This window comes from Neopsephotus bourkii, unplaced genomic scaffold (assembly GCF_033783945.1).
Source record: "Neopsephotus bourkii isolate Nb327-2 ecotype Australia unplaced genomic scaffold, CSIRO-AGI_Nbou_v1 NB_1370, whole genome shotgun sequence".
NCBI classification, from domain to species: domain Eukaryota; kingdom Metazoa; phylum Chordata; class Aves; order Psittaciformes; family Psittacidae; genus Neopsephotus; species Neopsephotus bourkii.
In genome coordinates this window covers 445699-467275 of record NW_026901849.1, presented here as the reverse complement: position 1 = coordinate 467275, position 21577 = coordinate 445699, and the positions used below count along the sequence as shown (strand labels likewise).

The 21577-nt window shown below is 68.4% G+C and overlaps 3 protein-coding genes across 3 annotated transcripts; 1 reads left to right on the top strand and 2 right to left on the bottom strand.

The window, feature by feature from the left end:
- Positions 1–371: 371 nt before the first annotated feature.
- PLEKHH3 (pleckstrin homology, MyTH4 and FERM domain containing H3) lies at positions 372–7880 on the bottom strand. Its single transcript, XM_061367022.1, has 13 exons — positions 7643–7880; positions 5858–5913; positions 5105–5193; positions 4732–4926; positions 4431–4588; positions 3576–3699; positions 3168–3465; positions 2864–3071; positions 2574–2710; positions 2232–2352; positions 950–1399; positions 673–864; positions 372–592 (listed from the first exon to the last, which is right to left on the bottom strand). The coding sequence occupies exons 1-13, from the start codon at positions 7787–7789 to the stop codon at positions 374–376; spliced, it is 2394 nt and encodes a 797-aa protein (XP_061223006.1). The 5' UTR covers positions 7790–7880; the 3' UTR covers positions 372–373.
- A 2017-nt stretch (positions 7881–9897) lies between these two features.
- CCR10 (C-C motif chemokine receptor 10) lies at positions 9898–12140 on the bottom strand. Its single transcript, XM_061367055.1, has 2 exons — positions 11870–12140; positions 9898–11043 (listed from the first exon to the last, which is right to left on the bottom strand). Exons 1-2 carry the CDS (start codon positions 11879–11881, stop codon positions 9961–9963), a joined length of 1095 nt encoding a protein of 364 aa, XP_061223039.1. The 5' UTR covers positions 11882–12140; the 3' UTR covers positions 9898–9960.
- Positions 12141–13253: 1113 nt separating this feature from the next.
- Positions 13254–20888, top strand: CNTNAP1 (contactin associated protein 1). Its single transcript, XM_061367020.1, has 24 exons — positions 13254–13436; positions 14479–14580; positions 14752–14945; positions 15038–15185; positions 15405–15608; positions 15685–15869; positions 15954–16097; positions 16442–16703; positions 16781–16930; positions 16996–17167; positions 17256–17362; positions 17459–17578; positions 17715–17918; positions 18023–18179; positions 18252–18379; positions 18467–18634; positions 18703–18921; positions 18996–19235; positions 19321–19557; positions 19679–19806; positions 19891–19984; positions 20103–20336; positions 20446–20493; positions 20583–20888. The coding sequence occupies exons 1-24, from the start codon at positions 13358–13360 to the stop codon at positions 20771–20773; spliced, it is 3915 nt and encodes a 1304-aa protein (XP_061223004.1). The 5' UTR covers positions 13254–13357; the 3' UTR covers positions 20774–20888.
- The last annotated feature ends 689 nt before the right edge of the window (positions 20889–21577 follow it).

The window sequence follows — 21577 nt, the reverse complement described above, 5'->3', positions numbered from 1 at the left end:
CGGGAGCCCCGGACCGGGAGGAGGGCGCTGGGCCAAAAGCCGCCCGCAGCTTTCCAAGAGGGGTGGGTTCGGAGGACGGAGGCGGACGATGGCGCAGCACCGCTGCCCGGTGCCGGCACACAGGCAGAGCTGCCGGGCTGCACGGGCGCTGGAGGCGAAGGCACCGGGGCACAGGGACAGGGACAGGCCTGGGGGCAGCGCAGGGACCCGCTGCCCTCCAGGGAAAGTGCTGGGAGACGGGGGGGCTCCAAATAAATTAAGGGAGTCACCAGAAAGGCACCGACGGCGCGGGGATGGGGGGGGGGGGGGTGAGCCCCGGCCCCTGCTCCGGAGCCGCTGCGGACGAGCACAGAGCTGCACCTCGGACCGGCCGTCACGAGCACCCTGCGGGCCCGCACCGCGCACCGGGCTGGCTGGGGAAGGAGCCCACCCGCGGCGGGTGCTGCCAGGGCCCGGCCGCGGGGCAGAGCCCCCGGGGCAGCGCGGTGGGGTCAGAGGCAGCGGGGCTGGGGGCCGGCTCCGGGGACAGCGGCGGCTGCCGGGCGGCCGCAGAGGCGAGGTAGGTGTTGAGGAGCTGCGCGATCTCCTCCACCTGCGGGCAGAGCGGACACGGGGCAGCCGGGGGCAGCGTGCGTGGGGCAGGGGGGTGCAGAGGGGATGGAGCCCCCTTACCTGGGAGGTCTCGAAGAGCAGGTCCCGGTCCTCCACGGAGATGCGGAAGGTGCCGCTGTCGGAGGCGCCGAAGGAGGAGATGCGCCCGTAGCAGAAGCTGTCCAAGGGCTCGGGCTCCCCGGGCTTGTAGAGCGAAACGGCTTTGGCACCGATGCCGAGCCAGAGCCGCTGCGGCGCGGCCCCCACGGGGCTCTGCGGGGACAGAGGGGTCACAAAGCTGCACCGGCCACGGTTTCCCCCCTCCCAGCCTCCATCCCCGCAGCCCCCCGTGCCTCACCGCACGCACGTCCACGTCGAAGAGCGTGGAGCCGAAGCCGGGCCACTCGCGCACCAGCGCCACGTAGGCGGCCATGGCCTCGGGCCGGCCCATGCCCTGCAGCAGCTTCCACTTCTCCAGGATGGCGGCCATGGTGCTGGCACCCTCCTCCCGCAGGCGGCCCCGCAGGCGCTGGTCCCGCTCCGCGCGCTGCTTGGCCAGCGCCTGCCCCCAGAGCCCCCCCGCCAGCAGCCCCGCACGCAGCCGCGCGCCCCGGCACTTGGCGGGGCTCCGGTGGCGCGGGGCCGGCAGCCGCGCGTGCAGCACCTGCGGCGGGAAGAGCTCCTCCAGGCGCGGGAAGGGTGCGTGGGTGGAGAAGTCGCTGTTGAGGCTCTGCAGGCGCAGCGCGGCCAAGGTCTGCAGCGTCTCCTCCGAGGTGGGCACGTAGCCCCGAAGAACCATCTCGTGTGCCTGCGGGAGGGCGGCGGGAGCCGGCGCGGCATGGTCACCATGGCCACCATGGCATGGAACAGCCGTCACAGCACAACACAGCATGGCACGGCACGGTCACCATAGCATGGCATAGCAAAGCCATCCCAGCATGGCATGGCATGGCCATCACACGATGGCACAGCACGGTCACCATAGCACGGCACAGCACGGCCATCCCAGCATGGCATGGCATGGCCGCCATGGCATGGCACAGCCCGGCCATCCCACTATGGCACAGCACAGTCACCATAGCATGGCACAGCACAGCCATCCCAGCATGGCATGGCATGTCCACCATGGCATGGCACAGCCTGGCCATCCCAGCATAGCATGGCAAGGCCACCATGGCATGGCACAGCACAGCCATCCCACCATAGCATGGCAAGGCCACCATGGCACAGCACAGTCACCATGGCATGGCACAGGACGACCATCCCACCATGGCACAGCATGGCCACCATGGCATGGCACAGCACAGCCATCCCACCATAGCATGGCATGGCCACCATGGCATAGCACAGCACAGCCATCCCAGCATGGCATGGCATGGCCACCATGGCATGGCACAGTCATCCCAGCATGGCACAGCACAGCCATCCCAGCATGGCACAGCACAGCCATCCCAGCATGGCACAGCACAGTCATCCCAGCATGGCACAGTACAGTCATCCCAGCATGGCACAGTACAGTCATCCCAGCATGGCACAGTACAGCCATCCCAGCATGGCACAGCACAGCCATCCCAGCATGGCACAGTACAGCCATCCCAGCATGGCACAGCTCGGTGCTGCCACCCCATCATGGCTCTCACCTGCTCAAAGAGGAGAGCAAACTCCAGGCTATCCCGCGGGACATTGTCCGTGTCCAGGAAGCCGTAGTGTTTGAAGCAGAGCCGGCACGGCGGGTCCTGCTCCCGCTCCTCCCCGGCCAGGCTGCAGGAGAAGAGATTGGCCCCATCAGCATGGGGGCGGGCAGGGGGGCGCTGCACCGTCCCATCCTACCCCATCCCATCCCATCCTACCCCATCCCATCCCATCCCATCCCATCCCATCCCATCCCATCCCATCCCATCCCATCCCATCCTACCCCTTCCCATCCCATCCCTTCCCTTCCCTTCCCATCTTCCCCATAGGCAGCAGAGCAGGACATTTACTTTTCAAACCTGGTGAGGACGTCAGCCAGCAGCGTGGCGCTGCCCACGGGGTGCTCCCGCCGCCGGGACTGCTCATAGAGCGCAAAGAGATTGGGGCTCTGGGACAGCCCCAGCCGCGACACCAGCTCCTGGGCCACCTGGGGGGAGACAAAGGCAAGGGGCAAGGACACTGAGCTCAAGGTGGGCAAAGCCACCGGGGCTCAGCGGGGGCAGACCCACAGGAGCTCGCTGCCTGCCCAGCCCCTCCCGTCGGATGCCCCACACCCGCTGTGCCTGCAGCCCCTCATCACCTCCTGGGCCGTGGTGTGGGAGCTGATGGCCACGCTGCAGGCTGGCGCCCCGGGGCAGTGCACGGTGCAGATCATCTCCTGCCGCCGCATCAGCACCAGGATCTCCTCCAGCGAGGGCACGCACTCCCGCCCCTTGGTCTTCCGCAGCGCCTCCCGGATGAAGCAGGCGTACTCAGCCATCTCCGAGGCGGGGAACCGGCTCTCTGTCCTGCATAGGCACCGGGGGGGGGTCGGGTTAGAGCAGCACTGACCCGGTGAGGGCTCCCTGCCCGCAGCCGGTGCCCGGTGCCCCGCCGGCACTCGCCTGTCCAGGTGGAAGCGCAGGAAGCGCAGGACGGGCGGGGAGGGCAGGAAGGTGCAGCTCATGCAGGTGAGCAGCTGCCAGTAGTGCAGGTCTCCCTGCCCGCCCGGCGCCGGCGGCTCCGTGGTCTGCTTCACCAGCTGGCAGTAGATCTCGTCCACGAGCGGCGGCAGGTCCAGGCAGGTCTGCAGGACTCCCTGCATCAGCGGCACCGGGTCCCGCTCCGACTCCAGCTGCTGCAGCGAGTTGAAGAGCTTCACGGCCTCGTCGCGCAGCGCCGTGTAGCTGCGGGGCCCGGGGGCTGCGGGACAGCAGCGGGGTTAACAGCCCCCCTCAAGACCCAGGCATCCGGGGCTCAGTGCCCCCCTGCCCTGCACAGAGCCCAGCTTTGAGCCCCCGCCTGCCCCTCACCGCTTTGGTCCAGGCTGCCGTAGGGGAAGGGCAGCAGGGGAGCGTAGAGGGGGCTGCTGGTGTAGCGCAGGATGGGGTTGCAGCGGTAGATCTGCTCCAGCACCTCGGGGCTGTCACAGTGCTCCTGGGAGGGTGAAACAATGAATTCAGCTGCAGAGGGGCTGCCTGGCTGAGTGCTGGCACAGGTACCTATCACCGCCCAGCACAGGTACCCACCATCACCACCCAGCATAGGTACCCACCATCACAGATGGGTACAGGTACCCACCACCATCAATGCCCAGCACAGATACTTATCACTGCCCAGTAAAGGTACCCACTATCACTGCCCAGCATAGGTGTTCACCATCACTGCTCAGCACAGGTATTCACCATCACTGCCCAGCACAGGTATCCACCATCACTGCCCGGCACAGGTACCCACCATCACCACTGGCACAGGTATCCACCATCACCACCCGCCACAGGTACTCACCATCACTGCCCAGCACAGGTACCCACCATCACCACTGGCACAGGTACCCACCATCACCACTGGGTACAGGTACCCACCATCACCACTGGCACAGATACCCACAATCACCGCTCAGCACAGGTATTCACCATCACTGCCCAGCACAGGTACCCACCATCACTGCCCGGCACAGGTATTCAACATCCCTATCCAGCACAGGTACCCACCATCACCACTGGGCACAGGTACCCACCATCACCACCCAGCACAGGTATTCACCATCCCTACCCAGCACAGGTACCCACCATCACCACTGGGTACAGGTACCCACCAACGCCACCACCCCAGGGCACACGAGGCCCCACCGACCACCCCCCCCACACCAGCCCCGCAGGGCTCACCTCCACATCGCGCATCAGCAGCTGGGTGGGTGTCTGCACCGGCGCTTTGCTGTCGATGACCTTCTGCACCGCGCACACCCAGCGCACGGCCTCCTTCAGGCGCTCCGTGTACAGGCGGTAGCAATGCTTCCTGCCGAACACCGTCACGCTCCAGTAGCCTGCGAGGGACAGAGGCACGGACACAGCTCACCCGCTGCCCACCACCGGGCACAGCCCCTCCTCTGGGTGATGGAGACCCCCGGGCTGGGAGGGTGACCCAGGGCACAAGGTGCTCCCCAGCTGATGGCTGCCGGTGCCTTACCCGTCTCCTTGTAGGTCTGCTTGTCTGGCCACAGCACGGAGCAGAGGCTGGTGAGCACGAGGGAGCCCAGCCGCCGGGCCCCCTTCTCGTTGCTGCTGTAGTAGTCCAGGGAGTCGGGTGTCAGCACGAACCAGTACTTCCGAGGCCGGATCCAGGGGGTCTTCACACCTCCCCGCACCTCCCGCTGCAGCCAGCCTGGGAAGGGGATGATGCTTCAGCTCCTACTGCCGTCAGCAGCATCCATCCCACCAGCCCTTTGGTGCAGGGCAGCGTCTGCCCAGTGCTCCCCGTGCCTCTGGGGTGGGACCCAGACGTGCTCAGAGCATGATCTGCCTGCTCCGGAGGCCCCGGTGCCCAGCATGGCTGCACCCACCTTTAATGAGAGCATCGGGGTCATCCTCCACTGGCTCTGGGCCCTTCTCCACGATGAGGCTGCGCATCTCCTCTGCGACAAGCAGGGACCTGAGGGTGACCCGGGGCTGAGCGCTGGTGCCCACCGGAACCTCGCACAGCCCTGGAGCAGGGACCTGGCCTAGGGGCTGGGAGGATCCCGGTCCTGAGGGGCTCTGGGCACCCCACAAGCCCACGGTGGGAACGCAGCAAAGCCATCGGGTGCAGATGACCCTGGCTAAAAATAAGCTGTTTGCAGTCGTGGCCCTGCCAAGGAATTCGGAAAATGAACAACCAGGAAGGAATGTTGGCGGCCGTGTCGGCACTGGGAGGCCAGGGAGTGAGCAGGCCCCTGTGCCCCCGGCACCCCATATCCCTGGGCATGCACTGCCCCAAGGCATGGCCTCTGCTGGTGGACACGGCCCGGCAGAGCCTCCTGGCTCCAGCAGAGCCCCTGTTGGCTAAGCCTGCAGCAGGCAAGCCATCAGCACGGCAGAGGGATGGAGATGTGCCCAACGATGCACTGGGGATGGGGACAGAGCATGGCAATCCCAGCTCTGCCAGCCTCTGCTCTAGCCCATAGACCAGCAGAGCTTGGTGCTGGCCCTGTGGGCAGGATGGTGCAGCACACGCCAGCACCAGTGCATCCTAGACCTCCAGCCCCTGCAGCACCACGCAAGGGATGGGATGGGATGGATGGGATGCCTAAACAGGACAGACACAGGGCATCACTCACCGCTCCGAGCCGCTGCTGCTGCGGGTGGGCTGGCTCAGGCTCACCTCCAGGGACCCCTAGGGGAGGAAGGAGATGTCTCAGCCCCACAGTCACCGCCTGGCACCCAGTGTCTGCTCGCCTCCTCGCCAGCCCAGCTCCAGGCCTACAGGGGCAGGCTCAGTCCTGCTGCAGCGGGGCCGGGAGCCCTGGTGTCCCCACGGCAGCCACGGGGGCACTCCGGGGTGCGGGGCAGGCGCTCGGGCTGCGTGTCCTCAGCTGACCCGGCCGGCTGCACACCGTGCAGCATTGCACAAGGTCAGTGCTGAGTAATGCGCTTAGGGCACAAAGTCCCATTGTAATGGGGCCACTGACTTCCTGCCCGCGGCGGTGGGACGCGGCGCAGGGAAGTCCCTGGCCCCGCAGCGGGACAGGGCCCGGTTCCTCCTCGTGCGGCGCAGCTCGGCATGGACGGTGCCGCTCACGTGACGAGCCCGGGGCACGTGCTGGGACACGAGGCAGAGCCCAGGCACGGGCAGGCACCGGCAGTGCCCGGTGGGGCGGCCGGGGGAGCGGCTGCCGGAGCGCGGCGGAGAAAGGAGACGGCTGCTAAAAATAGTGCCAGGGAGGGGGGATCTGCTGCAGGTGCGGCTGTGCCAGGGCCCAGCGCCGGCGCTGCTGAGCCGGGGCATTAAGGGCACTTGTTGCACAGGGCCACTGCATGGGGCCGGTGACTGTCCCGCTGCCGAGGACCCTGCACGCTGCTGCACGGCTGCAGGCACCAAGATGGGACCAGCTCCTTACCCCCGCGAGGACGAGGCCATGGCGGCTCCTTCTCAAGGATATAAATAACCCGGAGCGGAGCCGCGGTGGCAGGGTCGGGGTAGCTGCTCCCACGCTCCCAGGAAGGGGCAGCCGCTGCGGCCGGTTCCCAAAGAGCCCTGGCCACGGTGACGGGCTCCCTAGGGAGCCGGCGTCACGGCCGCCCCCGCCAGCCCCGGCCCATGGGACCTGAGCAGCCCAAAGACAGCTCCTGCCATTGCCGTGCCCTTGGCACTGCCACCGGTGTCACCGGGCCCAGCTCCAGCCCTGCCGCTGTCCCCTGTCCCGGTGGGAGGCCCGCTGGCAGGGGATAGCGGGGGTGGGGGGCTCCGGCCCGTGCAGCAGGCACCGGGAAAGGGGCCGCAGCAACCGGGACAGCGTCACCACCCCCAGACGGGGCAGGAGGCAGCCGGGATGGGCAGGAGAAGCGCCCGGGAGCCGGGCTGCCCCCGCCGCCCCGCACTAACCCCGTTCCCCACGCAGCCCGGCCGGAGGAAGCGCCGGTTTCCGCCGCTCCGCTTCTCTATAAACAGAGGAAGCGACCGGAGCGGGGAGATCCAGGCCCGTTCCCCGCACGTGTTCCCGGGGTGCTGCAGGCCGGGATCAGCCCCGGCCGCTCCAGCCGGTCCGTGCCGAGCCGGTTCCACGCACCTCAGGCAACCCCCGGCCGCCGCACGGAGCAGGTCCGGATCCGGTGCGGGTCCGGCGCTGCCGATCCCCCGGGCTGCCCGCCCGTCCCGGCAGCGCCCCGGGTTCGCTCGCAGCCCTGCACCGCGCGGTGCCCGCGCCCCTCGGTTCTGCCTCCGAGCTCCGGGACCCCCCCGCGCCACGCGGGGACGCGCCAAGGGCAGCCCGGACGGGGGGACCCGCGGGGACGTGCGCGGGCAGGCGCGGGGCCCGGGCCGAGCCGCGCACCCACCACCGGTCCCGCCGCCCCGTGCGCAGCCGAGGCCCCGGTGCATGTCCCGGCGCCGGTACCGGCCCCACCTGGTCTCCCTGGGCGCGGAGCTCGAAGGACGCTTCCTCCTCCTCCTCGCCGTCCGCCTCCCGGTCCGCCTCGCCGTAGTCCCGCCGCAGCAGCGTGAAGCCCTGCCGGCAGCACAGCAGCCACCACAGCCCGCCCGGGAACGGCATCGCCCCGCCGGCACCGGACGGCACCGGACGGCACCGGGACGGGACCGGCCCCGCCGCGCACCGGCCGCCACAACCGGGACCGGCCCCGCCGCCGCCCCGGGCGGGCCGGGCCGGGCGCGTCACCGGCAGCCGCCAATCGCCGTGCGCGGCCCGGGGCGGAGTCAGCGCGCCCGGGGCGGCGGGGCCGCTGCTTGCGTCATCTGCCGGGCGGGGGGGGAGCACCGGGAGGAGCACCGGGGGGGGGGGGCAGGCTGCGGCGGGGCCGGTGCTGTGGGCACCAGGCACTGCCTGAGCCCGGTGTGAGCACGGGCACCGCACGCAGCTCCCCGGTACCGGCACCGGGCCCCGTGCCAGGCAGAGTGCGCAGAGTGTGCTCGTTCCAGCAGCCCCGGGGTTTCACCGTCTGCACGTCGAGCCCCACGGCACCGGTGCCATGCGCTGCCCCGCATGCCCCAGCACCAACACCCATCCCGGGATGGCAGCTCAGCCGGTGTGGTGCCAGTGCCAAGCGTGTGCCAGCGGCAGCTCATGGGCTGGAGGGCCCCATGCTTGGCCTGGTGCTGCCACCATGGGGAGCGGGTACTGGGGGCTCGTGGTGGGGTCACAGCTGGTGCCGCAGCAAAGCAGCACAGCTCAGCTTGGCCCTGGGCTCTGCCTGGCAGCAGAGGGGCCGTGGGTGCTGGTGCCGTGGGTGCTGTGCCGGTGCCTGGGCCCTGGCCTTGCTCTCAGAGCCCCAGAAGGGGTTAAGCGCATCAGCCCCTGCTCTGGCTGTGCTACAGCTGTTGGGTCACCACGGTCTGCGGGAGCCGGGTGCTGGGATGCGCACGCAGGAAGCGCCGCTGCCAGCTCTCCTCCCACACAGCCTGCGCAGGGGCTGAGCCCTGCTGCGGGGCCATTGGGGCAGGCAGAGCAGGCAGCAGCTCCACGACAGAGCCGTGGTGGGGGACACAGCGATGCGAGGAGAAGGCAGCACCGCTGCGGGGCCAAGCCCAGCACTGCCGTGGGGCCAGGGCAGGAAGATAGTGCCTGAATCTGGCCCCACCATCAGCAGGGTCAGCCGAGGGCTGTGGGGGATGAGGGTCCCATCACCCGCGCCCTTCACCGTAGGGATGCGGATGCTGAGTCAGCAGTAAAGGTGTTTCCGGCCCAGCAGGAGGTGAAGGGTCCAGGACAGCTTCTCCCATCGGAACGCTGGGCTAATCCCGAGAGGGACCTGGGGGTGAGCAGGAAGCAGCCTCCAGCCCGGCAGGACCAGGAGGTGCTTCCCCCACGTGCCTGGCTCCTCGGCGGACACCGCATTGGACGGCGGGGCCAAAGCCAGGCCCCGTCCCGCTCCTGGCACCCAGCTGCAGCCGCACGGCGCCGGGGGTCTGTGCCCTCGCACGGTGCCAGCCCCGGGGCTCGCAGCCCCTCCGGCACCGCGGGGGCAGCGGCCTGAGCTCGGCCCCACTCCCGCCCCAGCTGCCCCCCCCCCCGGGGGAACCGCGCACCCCGCGATTCCCCGCTCCCGGCCCGGTCCCTCCGCCCGCAGCCGCTCCCCGCCCGCTCCACGGCTGCCGGAGCCGCCCCGCACCCGGGAGAGCCCAGGCAGGGAACGCGGGACCGGGCGGGGCAGGGGCAGGGAAGCGCGGGGCTCTGCTGCCGCCTGCAGGCATCCCCGGCCAGCACCGGTGGGCACGGCCTGACCCGCCCCCCCCCAACCGGCAGCCCCGGCTCGCACGGGGACGGCGCTCACCCATCGGGATCGGAGCGGGGTTTATTGAGAGGGTCGGAACCAGCCCGGGCCCACCGGAGCCGCCCAGCCCCGCAGGACGCGTGACACGGCACTGCACCGCAGGGCACGCGTGACACCGCATCATCCCCTGCAGCACGTGTGGCGTTGCACGGCACCCAGACCACATGTGACAGGACATGATCCCCTGAAGCACGTATGACATTACGCGGTCCCCTGAAACACGTGTGACATCGCAGGGTCCCCCCAGGCCAGCAGCTCACTGCACAGCAGAGGCACTTGCAGGGCTCACGGGCTCTGTGGGGCCGCTCTTCCCTCTGCCTGTGTACGCGCAAGCACCGTGTGGGACATCGGCTCTGCCATGCACAGACCCAAGGGAGCCGCGGAGGGTGCGAGCGCCGGGGTGCTGGTCCCTGTCCCGGCCATGGGCACCGCATCCCTACACCACATCGGGGCAGGTGGAGAGCGACGTGCGCCGGCGGGGACTGGTGCAGCCGGGGCAGCGCTGGTCAAGGGGCCCCACGCAGCCGGCATCGCTGGCCAGCAGCCACAGCTCGCTGCGGAAGCGCTGGCCCAGGAAGGCGTAGAGCAGGGGGTTGAGGCAGCAGCGCAGGTACGCCAGCCCGCCGGTGAGCAGCAGCGCCAGGTCCTTGCGGCGGCTCTGGGCGCAGCTCACCTCCCAGCTGGCCAACAGCTCGGCCGCGTCCAGCAGCACCATCAGGCTGTGGGGCAGCTGCAGGGCCACGAACACCAGCACGAGGGCCAGCAGCACCCGCAGCGCACGGTGGGGCTGGGCACCGCGGGCCGCCAGCAGCGTCCGTGCCACGGCCGCGTAGCAGCTCGCCATCACCAGGAAGGGCACCGCGAAGCCCAGCACGACCTGCACCAGGTTGGTGGCCCCTCGAGCCGCGCGTGAGACCGCACGGGGGAAGATGACGCGGCAGAGCCAGAGCTCCTGGTGCTGCTCCACTCGGCCGTAGATGAACTGGGGCAGGGCCAGCAGCGTGGCCAGCAGCCAGGCCAGCCCCGCCGTTAGCCAGCCGTGGCGGCGAGCCCGTGGGCGCAGGCGGCAGGCGGCCGGCACCCGTACGATGGCCACATAGCGGTCCAGGCTGATGCAGGTGAGGAAGAGGAAGCCGCTGTAGAAGTTGAGGGCATAGAGGCCCTGCAGCGCCTTGCAGGTGGCTGCGCCCGGGGACCAGCCCTGCAGCGTGTCGGCAACAGCGAAGGGCAGCGTCAGGAGCAGCAGGAGGTCGGAGAGGGCGAGGTGCAGGAGGCAGACGTCGGTGATGCTGTGTGCCCGGCGGTACCGGGTGTGCGTGAGCAGCACCAGCCCGTTCCCCACCGTGCCCAGCAGTGAGAGCAGCAGGTAGACAGCAGGCTGGTAGGTGCGGGCAAAGCTCTGCACCGCCTGCTTCTCACAGAGCTCGGGCAGGATGCTCCCTTCCCATGAGTCCCCGTCCTCCCATGGGTAGAAGTCGGTGGTGGCTGTCAGCTCCATGGGGATGGGGCTGGGGGTCACCTGCGCAGAGGAGGCTGTCAGGGATGCTCGTACCCAGGGAGCCTCCTCCACCCTGCCCTGCACTCAGGCAGTTTCCATCTCACACCCACCCCAAGCAGACGGAGGTTCACTGTGTGCTCAGTCATTGTGAGAGCAACCACAAGCTTCAGGAGCAGGCACTTGCGGTGCAGAGCTGGTGGAGACGTGACCCCAGCCGTGGCGTCCCCGGTGCAGCTCCACACCCCACAAACAAACCGTGCTGCTCCTCAGCTCCCCAGGGGCTCAGCACCCAGCCCACGGCCCCAGCTGCCCTATGCAGATGGACCTGCCCAGAGCACCCATGCAGCACCCTGGGGACCCCAGTGCTGACAGCCCCGCAACTGCTCAGTCCTGCTCCCAGCCAGGGAGGTCTTGGGGGGTCCCACTGCCTTGCCCAGCCCGCAGGCAGCTGTGCACAGTGCTCCCAGCTCCCAGCCTCTTGGCCCTGCTCTGGGCAGAGGGACAGCCCTGCTCCTGGGACCCCATTGCCGTGGAGGTCAGGATCCAGCACGGCTCTGACTCAGAGCAGCCTCATGACAGCACCTTCACCACAGCTCCCACCAGTGAGCCTGACTCCCCGCCCATTCCAGGGCTGCAGCTGGGATGTGAACTCAGAGCAGCTCCTGCAGCCCATTCCCTGCTCCAGGCCCTGGGGTCCTGGGGCATTGGGCACTGCCCCGTGCTCCTGGGGCTCTGCCTTTGAGCCCAAACCCACCCAGCTCATGAGAGCCGTTTAAAAGCAACAGAAGAAGGCAGTGAAGGGGGTGTCCCCCCGGCTCCAGCGAGCCCCTCTCCCTGCAGCCCTCACCTGCTCCTCCATGGTGCAATGGGACCCTTCCCCTGGCTGCTGGGTCTGGAGCCCTCGGTGTCTCGCACTCTGCAGGCTGTGGTTTGACCACGTGCAGCTCCCGATACTGAGATGGGTGCAGAGCTCAGACCCAGCCCTGGGCAGGAGGGCGGGGAGGCAAACGTGACCCTGCTCTGGAGCGCATCCTGCATCTTTTACTCTGTGGCTACCACCTGTGCTCTGGGGATGGAAATAGCAGCACTGCTCAGCCCCTGTCCTGTGGGGCTGGGGGACAGACTGGGAGAGCAGGGTCTGCTGGGGGCATCCGGTGCTGGGAGATCCCGACCCTACTGGGCCTGTCTGTGGCTCCTGCCCCACAAGGGCTGCCTGGTTCCCAGCTGCAGAGGAAGGGCCATGGAGGTGAGCATGGGCTGGAGCTGAGTTGGGCACCCGCAGGATGTTGCTCCTAGCGCAGCCTTGCCCTGTACCCCGCAGCCCTGCAGCACTGGGTACCCTGTTCCTGGTTGTTGACAACAGAATTCCCAGCTCCTCATTAAGGAGCAGCTTAGTTCTTGTAGGGCACAGGCCCCACTTTCCCCTCCCCAGGGAGGAACAAACTGATCCCCAGCTTTAACCGGCTTCCATCCATTTGCTGTGGTAATCCCTCAATCCCCCTTTCTCCCCACTACAGCCGTCTCTGTCGTGGCTTATCCCAGCTCTGCCCTCGGCCCTCCTGCTGCCTGCAGCCAGGCAAGGTCCCTGCCAGCCCCCCCCGCCTCGCCCCACCTGCGGGTTTCTGTTCCCTCTTTCGCCTGCCAGCCCCAGGAAGCGGCCCTGGCACCCGCAGCCCTGCCCTGCGCTGCCCAGGACGGGTGGGCAGCACCCGGGAGCTGCCCACACCGAGCCCCGCCAGGGCCCCAGTGCGCCCCATCCTCGGGGCTGGGTTTGAGGGGCTCGCAAGAGCAGGGGGACACAGGGCACTGCGCGGTCTGGGGGGCAGGCATCATATGTAGGACACGGGGCTGCCAACCCCCCCTCCCGTCCCCTCTGTGGGTGTCTGGGGATGTTTGGGAACAGACAGGATAAATCCCATCTTCTGCACCACTGGAGAGAGACAGGCGGCCCCGAGACCCGCAGACCTTAATCTGCGGCTTGATTACAAACTGCTGCCACATCTGCTGCGGGTGCGCTGGGGGCACCGCTCCAGCCCCCCCCTCTCCCTTCCCGGCTACCGCAGGCTCTGGGCACCGAGACCAGGACCCGGTAACACCCGGGGAGCTCCCTGCACGTCCCTGTTCTCATCCCCAACCTTAACCCCGAGGAGCATCCCTCGGGGGCGCGGCACAAGGGAGAGCGGGGGGGGGGGGGCCGTGGCTCTGCGTTGCGCCGCATCCCGGTCCCGGGGACGCCCCCCCCGCCTCCCGCCGTGGGCGGAGCCGCCGGCCCCGCTCCGCCGCGCGGCTGCAGCACCGGGAGCGGCGGCGCCGAGGGCGCTCGGGGCGCTCCAGGATGAGCGCTCGCCGCCTCCTCGGGCTCCTGCTCGCCGCCTGCACCGGCCTCCTGCGCCCCGGGCCCGGCTGCCTCGCACGTAAGTGGGACCGCAGCCCCGGAAGCGGCCGCTCCGCACTGCGGGACCGCACCCGTTGCCCGGCCCCGCACCCCTGAGCCGCACCATTCCCCTCACCTCCGTTCTCCCGGGCATCGCCCCTTCTTCCCCGGGCATCCCCCGTTCTCCCCCGACGTCCCGGTCCGCATCGTCCCCAAGGTCACCCCCGGACACAGGCGTCCGTGCGCCCTCCCCCCCGCCCTTCCCCGGTCCTCCCCCTCCGCAGCCCCTCTCCGGTGGCACCGACCGGCCCGGAGCCTCCGGGGATGCCCCAAGCGCCCGCCCCGCTGCGCCGCATCCCCGGAGCGGCCGCGCTCCGCCAGCACCGCCGGCACCTCGGCCATCGCCACCGCGGGTACCGGCCCCGCCGCGGGGCGGCACCGGACTGGTCCCTGCGGCCCCTCGGAGCCGGAGCCCTTGGCCCCTTCCCCAGGGGCCGGGGTTGTCTGAGGACGAGCGGGCTGCGGGGGGTGGAGGCGAAGGACGGTGCAGGCAAGGGGTAGTGCACGCAAGGGATGGGGCAGGCAGGGATGCTGCAGGCAAGGGATGGTGCAGGCAAGGGATGGGGCAGGCAGGGATGCTGCAGGCAAGGGATGCTGCAGGCAGGGACGGTGCAGGCAGGGGCGGTGCAGGCAGGGACGGTGCAGGCAGGGGTGATGCAGCATTAGGCGCAGCGCGGCTGCCCTGGCCCAGCACTAAGGCCGGGGGTGCTGCAAATGCTCCTGGGCTCCCCGGTCCCGTCCGACCCGGACTGGGGGGACCCTGCATGGGGCTCGGGACCCGGCTGGAGCCGTCTCGGGGGGGTTTGCCCTGGGCGGAGCGTATGGGGGGGGTTCCCGGCGCTCACGTCAGTGCAGCGGCGGCCGGTGCGGGCGCAGGGGCCCGCAGAGGTGTGTCAGCTCCGCTGCAGTGGGAGGGCAGAGCGGGAGCGGGACCCGCAGCTCCCGCGGGGTCCCGGGGTCCCCAGAGCCATAGAGGTCACCGCAGGGCCCCGAGCCCGGCCCCAGCCCCACTCTCCCCGCAGGACCCTGCTATGATGAGCTCGTCTCTTCCCTGTACTCCTGGTCCCTCGGTGCCTCCTCCAGATACAGCATCTTCTACTCGGCCACCTTTGCCCGGCTGCACAGTGAGTACCCAGGGACCGGGGTGCAGACGGGGTCGGGGGAGAGCCATGGGCAGGGGGTGTCCCCCGCAAGGTCTTGCCTCGTGTGGGGCCGGGGTGGGGGTGAGCCCCGCAGCCCTCCAGCTCCCACCCACAGCCGGGTGCTGCAGTGGGGCTGAGCCGCTCCCCCTGCAGGCACCAGCGGCTGGTCCCCTGACCCCCGGGACAAGCAACCCTGGCTCCAGATCGACCTGATGCAAAAGCACCGGATCAATGCAGTGGCCACGCAGGGGACCTTCAACACCTACGACTGGCTGACGCGCTACATCGTGCTCTACGGAGACCACCCCACCAGCTGGAAACCCTTCTTCCAGCAGGGCAGCAACTGGGTAAGGGCTGCCCAGGGGTCCCTGCGGGAGGGGGATCCTTGGGATGGGCGACGGCCTGGAGCGAGGTGCTGATGGTGGCCCTTCATCCCCAGACATTCTTCGGGAACGTGAATGAGAGCGGGGTGGTGCGGCACGACCTGCACTACCCCATCCTCGCGCGCTACATCCGCATCATCCCGGTGGCCTGGAACCCACGGGGGAAGATCGGGCTGCGCCTGGGCCTCTATGGCTGCCCCTATCGTGAGTACCCGAGCTGGGGCTCCAGCAGCCCTGCATGGGGTGGGCTCCGCTTGGCCCCTGGCTCCAGCACGTCTGGAGAACCCTTTCCCAAAGGGCTTGTGTCCAAGCGGTCTGCAGTCATCAGCTCTGACATGAAATATAACAGGATGGAGCATTCCCCATGCCAGGTGCCTGCTGCTGCTGGCAGTGATGTGACCGGGGCCACTCTGCTCTCCCCAGGGTCCCATGTGCTCTACTTCGATGGGGATGATGCCATCTCCTACCGCTTCCGGGCCAAGAGGATCAGCACCATGGAGGATGACATCTCCTTCAACTTCAAGACTCTTGAGCAGGATGGGGTGCTGATGCACGGCGAGGGCGCGCAGGGCGACTACATCACAGTGGAGCTCAAACAGGCTCAGCTCTTCCTGCACATCAGCTTAGGTGAGCCGGGGTTGAGGGATGTAGGGCTGGTGGACACAGCACTGGGGAGCCGCCAGCTGAGGCTGCCCATCCCCAGGCAGCAGCCCGGTGCATGCCACCGAGGGCCACACGACGGTGACGGTGGGCAGCCTCCTGGATGACCAGCACTGGCACTCGCTGCACATCGAGCGCTACGGCCGCCACGTCAACCTCACGCTAGACGGGGAGGTCAAGCGCTTCCGCTGCCACGGCACCTTCGACCAGCTCGACCTCGACACGGAGGTGGGTGCAGTGGGCAGGGAGCTGCCAGGGTGCTGATGCACAGCAACCCCAGCAAGGGGCTGACCCCCTCCCTCTGCCCCCCAGCTCTTCTTTGGGGGCGTGATTGACCAGGACAAGCAGCACCTCACCTACCGGCAAAACTTCCGTGGCTGCGTGGAGAACATCATCTTCAATGGGGTCAACATCGCCGACCTGGCCCGGCACCGGAGACCCAACATCCGCTTCGAGGTCCAGCCCTGGGTGGTAGCCCCTGCCCGGGGGCCCTATCCCTGCTGTGGGGGGACCCTTTTCCTGGAGGAGGACCAGGTCCTCAGCCCCACTATGGAGTGACGTGAGGACAGGCAGCGGCTGTGCTCAGCCGAGCGGCACTGCATTGACCGCGGGAGGTTGTTCCTGGCCCGGGGCATCTGCTGGTTCTGTCAGGCAATGGGATTGATCGGGATTGATTGGGGCCAGGGCTGTGGGGATGGTTTGGGATGGGATGGGATGAGATGGGATGGGATGGGATGGGATGGGATGGGATGGGATGAGGGGGCATCCCGCTGCTCACCACCTCCTGTGGTCGCCCCCAGGGCAGTGTGGGCCACTACTGCCGGGACCAGCTGTACAACCCCATCACCTTCGCCGGCATCAACAACTACGTGCAGGTGCCAGGGATCCCCCGGAGGAACCGCCTGTCCGTCAGCTTCCGCTTCCGCTCCTGGGACACCGCCGGGCTCCTGCTCTACACCAGCTTCGCCGACCGCCTGGGCTCCCTGGAGGTGGTGCTGAGCGAGGGCCAGATCAACGTCTCCATCGCCCAGCCCGGCAAGAAGAAGCTGGAGTTTGCTGCAGGTGGGCTGCGGAGCCAGCGTGGGGCCGGGGTCAGGCTGGCGGCAGCATCTCTGATGCACGATCCTGCCCCTGCACAGGGCATCGCCTCAACGACGGCTTCTGGCACTCGGTGCAGCTGGTGGCGCGGGACGGCTCGGCCGTGGTGACCATCGATGATGACGATGGCGCCGAGTTCCGGGTGGCGCATCCCTTCCAGCTCCGCACCGGCAGCCAGTACTTCTTCGGAGGTGGGTGGCGGGGGGAACCGGGGCGATGGGTGCCTGGGGACTGCTCACCACGCTCTGCCTTGCAGGCTGCCCCAAGCCGGCCTCGGTCACCGGCTGCCGCTCGAACCAGACGGCCTTCCACGGCTGCCTGCAGATGCTGAACGTGGACATGCAGCCCGTGGACATGGAGCTGCTGGAGCAGCACCGGCTGGGGCAGTACTTCAATGTGTTCTTCAACGTCTGTGGCATCACGGACAGGTATCGGTGGGGACGGGGGTGCTGGCTGGGCATAGGCGGGCACTGGGGGCTGTGCTGGTGCCAGGACAGGAGCCTTCTGCACCCCCAGGTGTACCCCCAACCTGTGCGAGCATGACAGCCGCTGCATCCAGTCCTGGGATGACTTCATGTGCATCTGCGACCTGACAGGGTACAAGGGAGAGACCTGCCACAAATGTGAGCCAGGGGTGTCGGGGTGGGGGGCAGCACGGGCCCCTGCAGTGCTCTCACTCCCCCCCCCACGCTGATCCCAGCCCTGTTTCCCTCTTCCAGCCCTTTACAAGGAGTCGTGCGATGCTTACCGGGTCAGTGGGAAAACCTCAGGGAACTACACCATTGACCCGGATGGCAGCGGGCCGCTCAAGCCCTTCACCGTGTACTGCGACATCCGAGGTGGGGGCAGCGGGAGGGTGCCCCCCTCTACCCAGTGCCCCCAGTGCCCAGCCTGTGCCGGTGTATGGGGGCTGGAGCAGGATGGAGGGAGCAGGCAGGTCTGGGGTTTGGACCTAGCATCCCTGTGCCTCCGCAGAGGACCGAGCGTGGACCATCATCCGGCACAACCGCCACTACGCCACGCGGGTGACGGGCTCCAGCGTGGACCAGCCCTACCTGGGCGCTGTGGAGTACTGGAACGCTTCCTGGGCCGAGGTGTCGGCGCTGGCAAACGCCTCCGAGTACTGCGAGCAGCGCATCGAGCTCCACTGCTACAGCTCCCGCCTGCTCAACACCCCCTGTGAGCAGCGTGGGGAGCAGGGCTGCAGCGCGGGGCCGTGCTGCGGGGCCCTACGGTGGGAGCACGCTGCGGGACTGCATCCTCACCCTCCCCTGTGCCCGCAGCCGGGCTGCCCTTCAGCTTCTGGATGGGCCGTCACGACGAGCGGCACTACTACTGGGGGGGCTCTCGGCCGGGCATCCAGCGCTGCGCCTGCGGCCTGGACAAGAACTGCGCTGACCCCAAGTACTTCTGCAACTGCGACGCCGACCACGCGCTGTGGTGAGTGCTGGCGGGGAGGGACGGGGGCACAGGGGGCACGAACGGCCCCTCCGACACGTGTGCCATGCGCAGGAGGACGGACAAGGGTCTGCTGACCTTCGTGGACCACCTGCCCGTCACACAGGTTGTGGTTGGAGACACCAACCGCACCGGCTCCGAAGCCCAGTTCCTGCTGGGGCCCCTGCGGTGCTACGGAGACCGTGAGTGACCGGACCCGCAGCGGGTGCCATGGGGTGCTGGGACTGTGGTGGTCCATGCCCGTCCCTCACCGCTCCCGCTCCCCACAGGCAACACCTGGAACACCATCTCCTTCAACAAGGGCACAGCCCTGCTCTTCCCCACCTTCCAGGCCAACCACAGCCTCGACATCTCCTTCTACTTCAAGACCACCGCTCAATCCGGTGTCTTCCTGGAGAATCCGGGCTCCCGGAACTACATCCGTGTGGAGCTCAACAGTACGGGCGGGCAGGGGGGCGAAGGGGGGGGGTCACCGGGGGCTGTTCCCAACGCTGGGTCCCTGCAGCCACCAGGGACGTGGTGTTCGCCTACGATATCGGGAACGGGGACGAGAACCTGACGGTGCGGTCGGCGGTGCCCTGGAACGATGACGAGTGGCACCAGGTGAAGGCTGAGCTCAACGTGAAGCTGGCGCGGCTGCGGGTGGACAAAGTGCCCTGGGTGGTGCGGCAGGCTCCGCCGCAGAGCTTCGTGCGCCTGGACTTCGACAGACCCCTCTATGTCGGTGAGAGCCGCGGCCACATCCCCGCTGCCCCGCTCCCCGTGTGCCGCCGGCGCTCACCCTCGGCCCCGGTGCAGGCGCGGCGGAGCACAAGATGCGCCCGTTCCTGGGCTGCCTGCGGGCGCTGCGGATGAACGGGGTGACGCTCAACCTGGAGGGCAAAGCCAACGAGACCGAGGGCGTGCGGGTCAACTGCACCGGGCACTGCCAGGACCCGCCGGTGCCCTGCCAGAACAGCGGGCTCTGCGTCGAGCGCTACAGCCACTACAGCTGCAACTGCAGCGTCTCTGCCTTCGACGGGCCCTTCTGCAACCACGGTGAGCGCGGGGTCCTCGCCGGGGCTGGGATGGGGCTCCCCAGTGTTCCCCCCGGTGCTCCCATCGCCCTGCGCGTGCCCCGCAGACATCGGCGGCTACTTCGAGGAGGGCACCTGGGTGCGGTACAACATCCTGCCCATGTCCCTGTACGCTGCCCGCGAGTTTGCCAGCATCATCAGCAGCCCCTGGCAGCCCCTGCCCGGCTACAACCTCACCAGCGAGGAGGTGAGCTTCAGCTTCAGCACCACCGCCGCGCCCGCCGTGCTGCTCTACGTCAGCACCTTCGTCAAGGACTACATGGCTGTGCTCATCAAGGATGACGGTGAGGGAGCCTGCAGGGACCTCCCCGGGCCTCCCTGCCAGTGCCAGGCACCAGCGCTGCGGAGGGGCTGGACCCACTGCCCAGAGCCCCAGCCCCACCGATGGCCCCACTCTGCCCACAGGGAGCCTGCAGCTGCGCTACCAGTTGGGCACCAGCCCCTACGTCTTCGCCCTCACCACCAAGCCAGTGACAGACGGGAGGCCCCATAGGGTGAACATCACCCGCCTGCACCGCACGCTGTACACGCAGGTATAGGCTGTGGGGGGCTGTGGGGCTCGGGTGAGGCACAGGCAGGGTGTGGGAGGCAGAAGCTGGCACTGTCCCTGTCCCCAGGTGGACTATCTGCCGGTGATGGAGCAGCAGTTCTCCCTGTTCGTGGACAGCAAGCTGGACTCACCCAAAAACCTGTACCTGGGGCGCGTGATGGGTGAGCTGCGTCCTGCCCGCGCCTGCCCACTCCCATGCTGGGGACTTGGGGTCTTCTCTGCCCAGCACGGTCCTTGCCCTCTGCAGGGGATGAGCCTTCTCCTTCTGTGCCCCCCCAGAGACCGGTGTGATCGACCCCGAGATCCAGCGCTACAACACGCCCGGCTTCTCAGGCTGCCTCTCCGGGGTGAAGTTCAACACTCTCGTCCCTCTCAAAGCCATCTTCCACCCCACCAGTGTCCTGAAGCCCTACAGCATCCGTGGGGAGCTGGTGGAGTCCAACTGTGCCTCCATGCTCCCCCTCACCACCATCCTCATCCCTCCCGAGATGGACCCCTGGTACATGGACATAGGTAGGTGCTGTGATGGGTCCCCCCCCACCCCAGCAAGCATCAGCTGCAGAGGGGATGCTGCAGCACAAGACCCCGCTGCAGCCGGGTCTCAGCCTCTCTGTCCCCACAGATTTCCCCCACGTGCACGATGATGGCTGGATCGGGATCATCATCGGGTGTAAGTGAAGCACCCGGCCGGTGCCCCCCACCCCTGCCCTGGCCCTCTGCTCACCCCCCCAGCCCCTCACCGCTGCCTCATCCCTGCAGTTGTGATCTTCCTGCTCCTGCTGCTCGGGGGGCTGCTGGTGCTGCTCTACTTCTACCACCACCGCTACAAGGGCTCCTACCACACCAACGAGCCCAAGGCCATCCAGGACTACGGCAGTGCTGCCAAACCCCTCCCGGCACGCAAGGACCAGAACCTGCCCCAGATCCTGGAGGAGGCCAAAGGGGATTAGTGGTACCCGGGGGTGGGATGCGCTCGCAGCCCCACAGCCCTGGGGCCGAGCGAGCATCGCGGGACCAAAGGGCCGAGCGCTCCTGAACTGCCAACACCCGCCACGGAGCAGGACCGGCCCCGGAGCGCGGCCGGGCCCCAGCGCCAGCGCCCGCTCTGCCCCGCGGGGAGCCCCGGTGCAGGCCGCACGGGCCCCGCCGCCCCGCTCACACGTAGTTGAGCCGCTGCTTTGCTCGCTTCAGCCAGAGCCACGAGGACCCAGCAATAACCGCCCGTGCCCGCGCCCCTGCGCATGATGCCACTGCCCCTCGCTGCTGCTTCCGCCCGCTCCGGTAACGGCTCCTCTCTGGATGCTCTCCACTACACCCGGGTTTTTTATTCTCTCCGTTTGTATAAAAATCCAACGGGAAGCTCCTCCGGGGGCTGCGTCCGCGGGGCCGGCCCCGTGCCGGTCCCCTCCAGCCCCGGGAACGCTCCCGCTCACTCGCTGTATTGTGGTAAGGCGACGTTACCGAAACGCCGTTACCCACCCAACGGCCGAGCTCCACTGGGCACCTTCTTTTTACAAAGCCTGTTTCGTTGACCGAGATGTGAAGATACTCAAATAAAGGCAGAATGACAGCGGCTGATGCTCCCCTGCCCTCCCTTTGGCAGCCGGGAGCTCCTCGCCTCGCTCACGGCTCGGCCGCATGGACAACAGCAACTCCCGTGCCCAGAGTGGGATGTGGGATGGGAAGAGCAGAGGCTGGATGCAGCTCCTGCTATGCCCCTACTCTCACACAGCCCCTGCTCTCCCAGCACACCT

Excerpts from the sequence above, each read along its gene's own strand:
- PLEKHH3 (XM_061367022.1), bottom strand. The coding sequence starts at position 7,789 with ATGCCGTTCCCGGGCGGGCTGTGGTGGCTGCTGTGCTGCCGGCAGGGC. Across the intron at positions 5,914-7,642 it reads TCCGCGCCCAGGGAGACCAG|GGGTCCCTGGAGGTGAGCCT; the intron begins GTGGGGCCGGTA and ends TTCCTCCCCTAG. Across the intron at positions 1,400-2,231 it reads TTGCTCTCCTCTTTGAGCAG|GCACACGAGATGGTTCTTCG; the intron begins GTGAGAGCCATG and ends GCCCTCCCGCAG.
- CNTNAP1 (XM_061367020.1), top strand. The coding sequence starts at position 13,358 with ATGAGCGCTCGCCGCCTCCTCGGGCTCCTGCTCGCCGCCTGCACCGGC. Across the intron at positions 18,922-18,995 it reads CGACAGACCCCTCTATGTCG|GCGCGGCGGAGCACAAGATG; the intron begins GTGAGAGCCGCG and ends GCCCCGGTGCAG. Across the intron at positions 20,337-20,445 it reads CCCCTGGTACATGGACATAG|ATTTCCCCCACGTGCACGAT; the intron begins GTAGGTGCTGTG and ends CTGTCCCCACAG.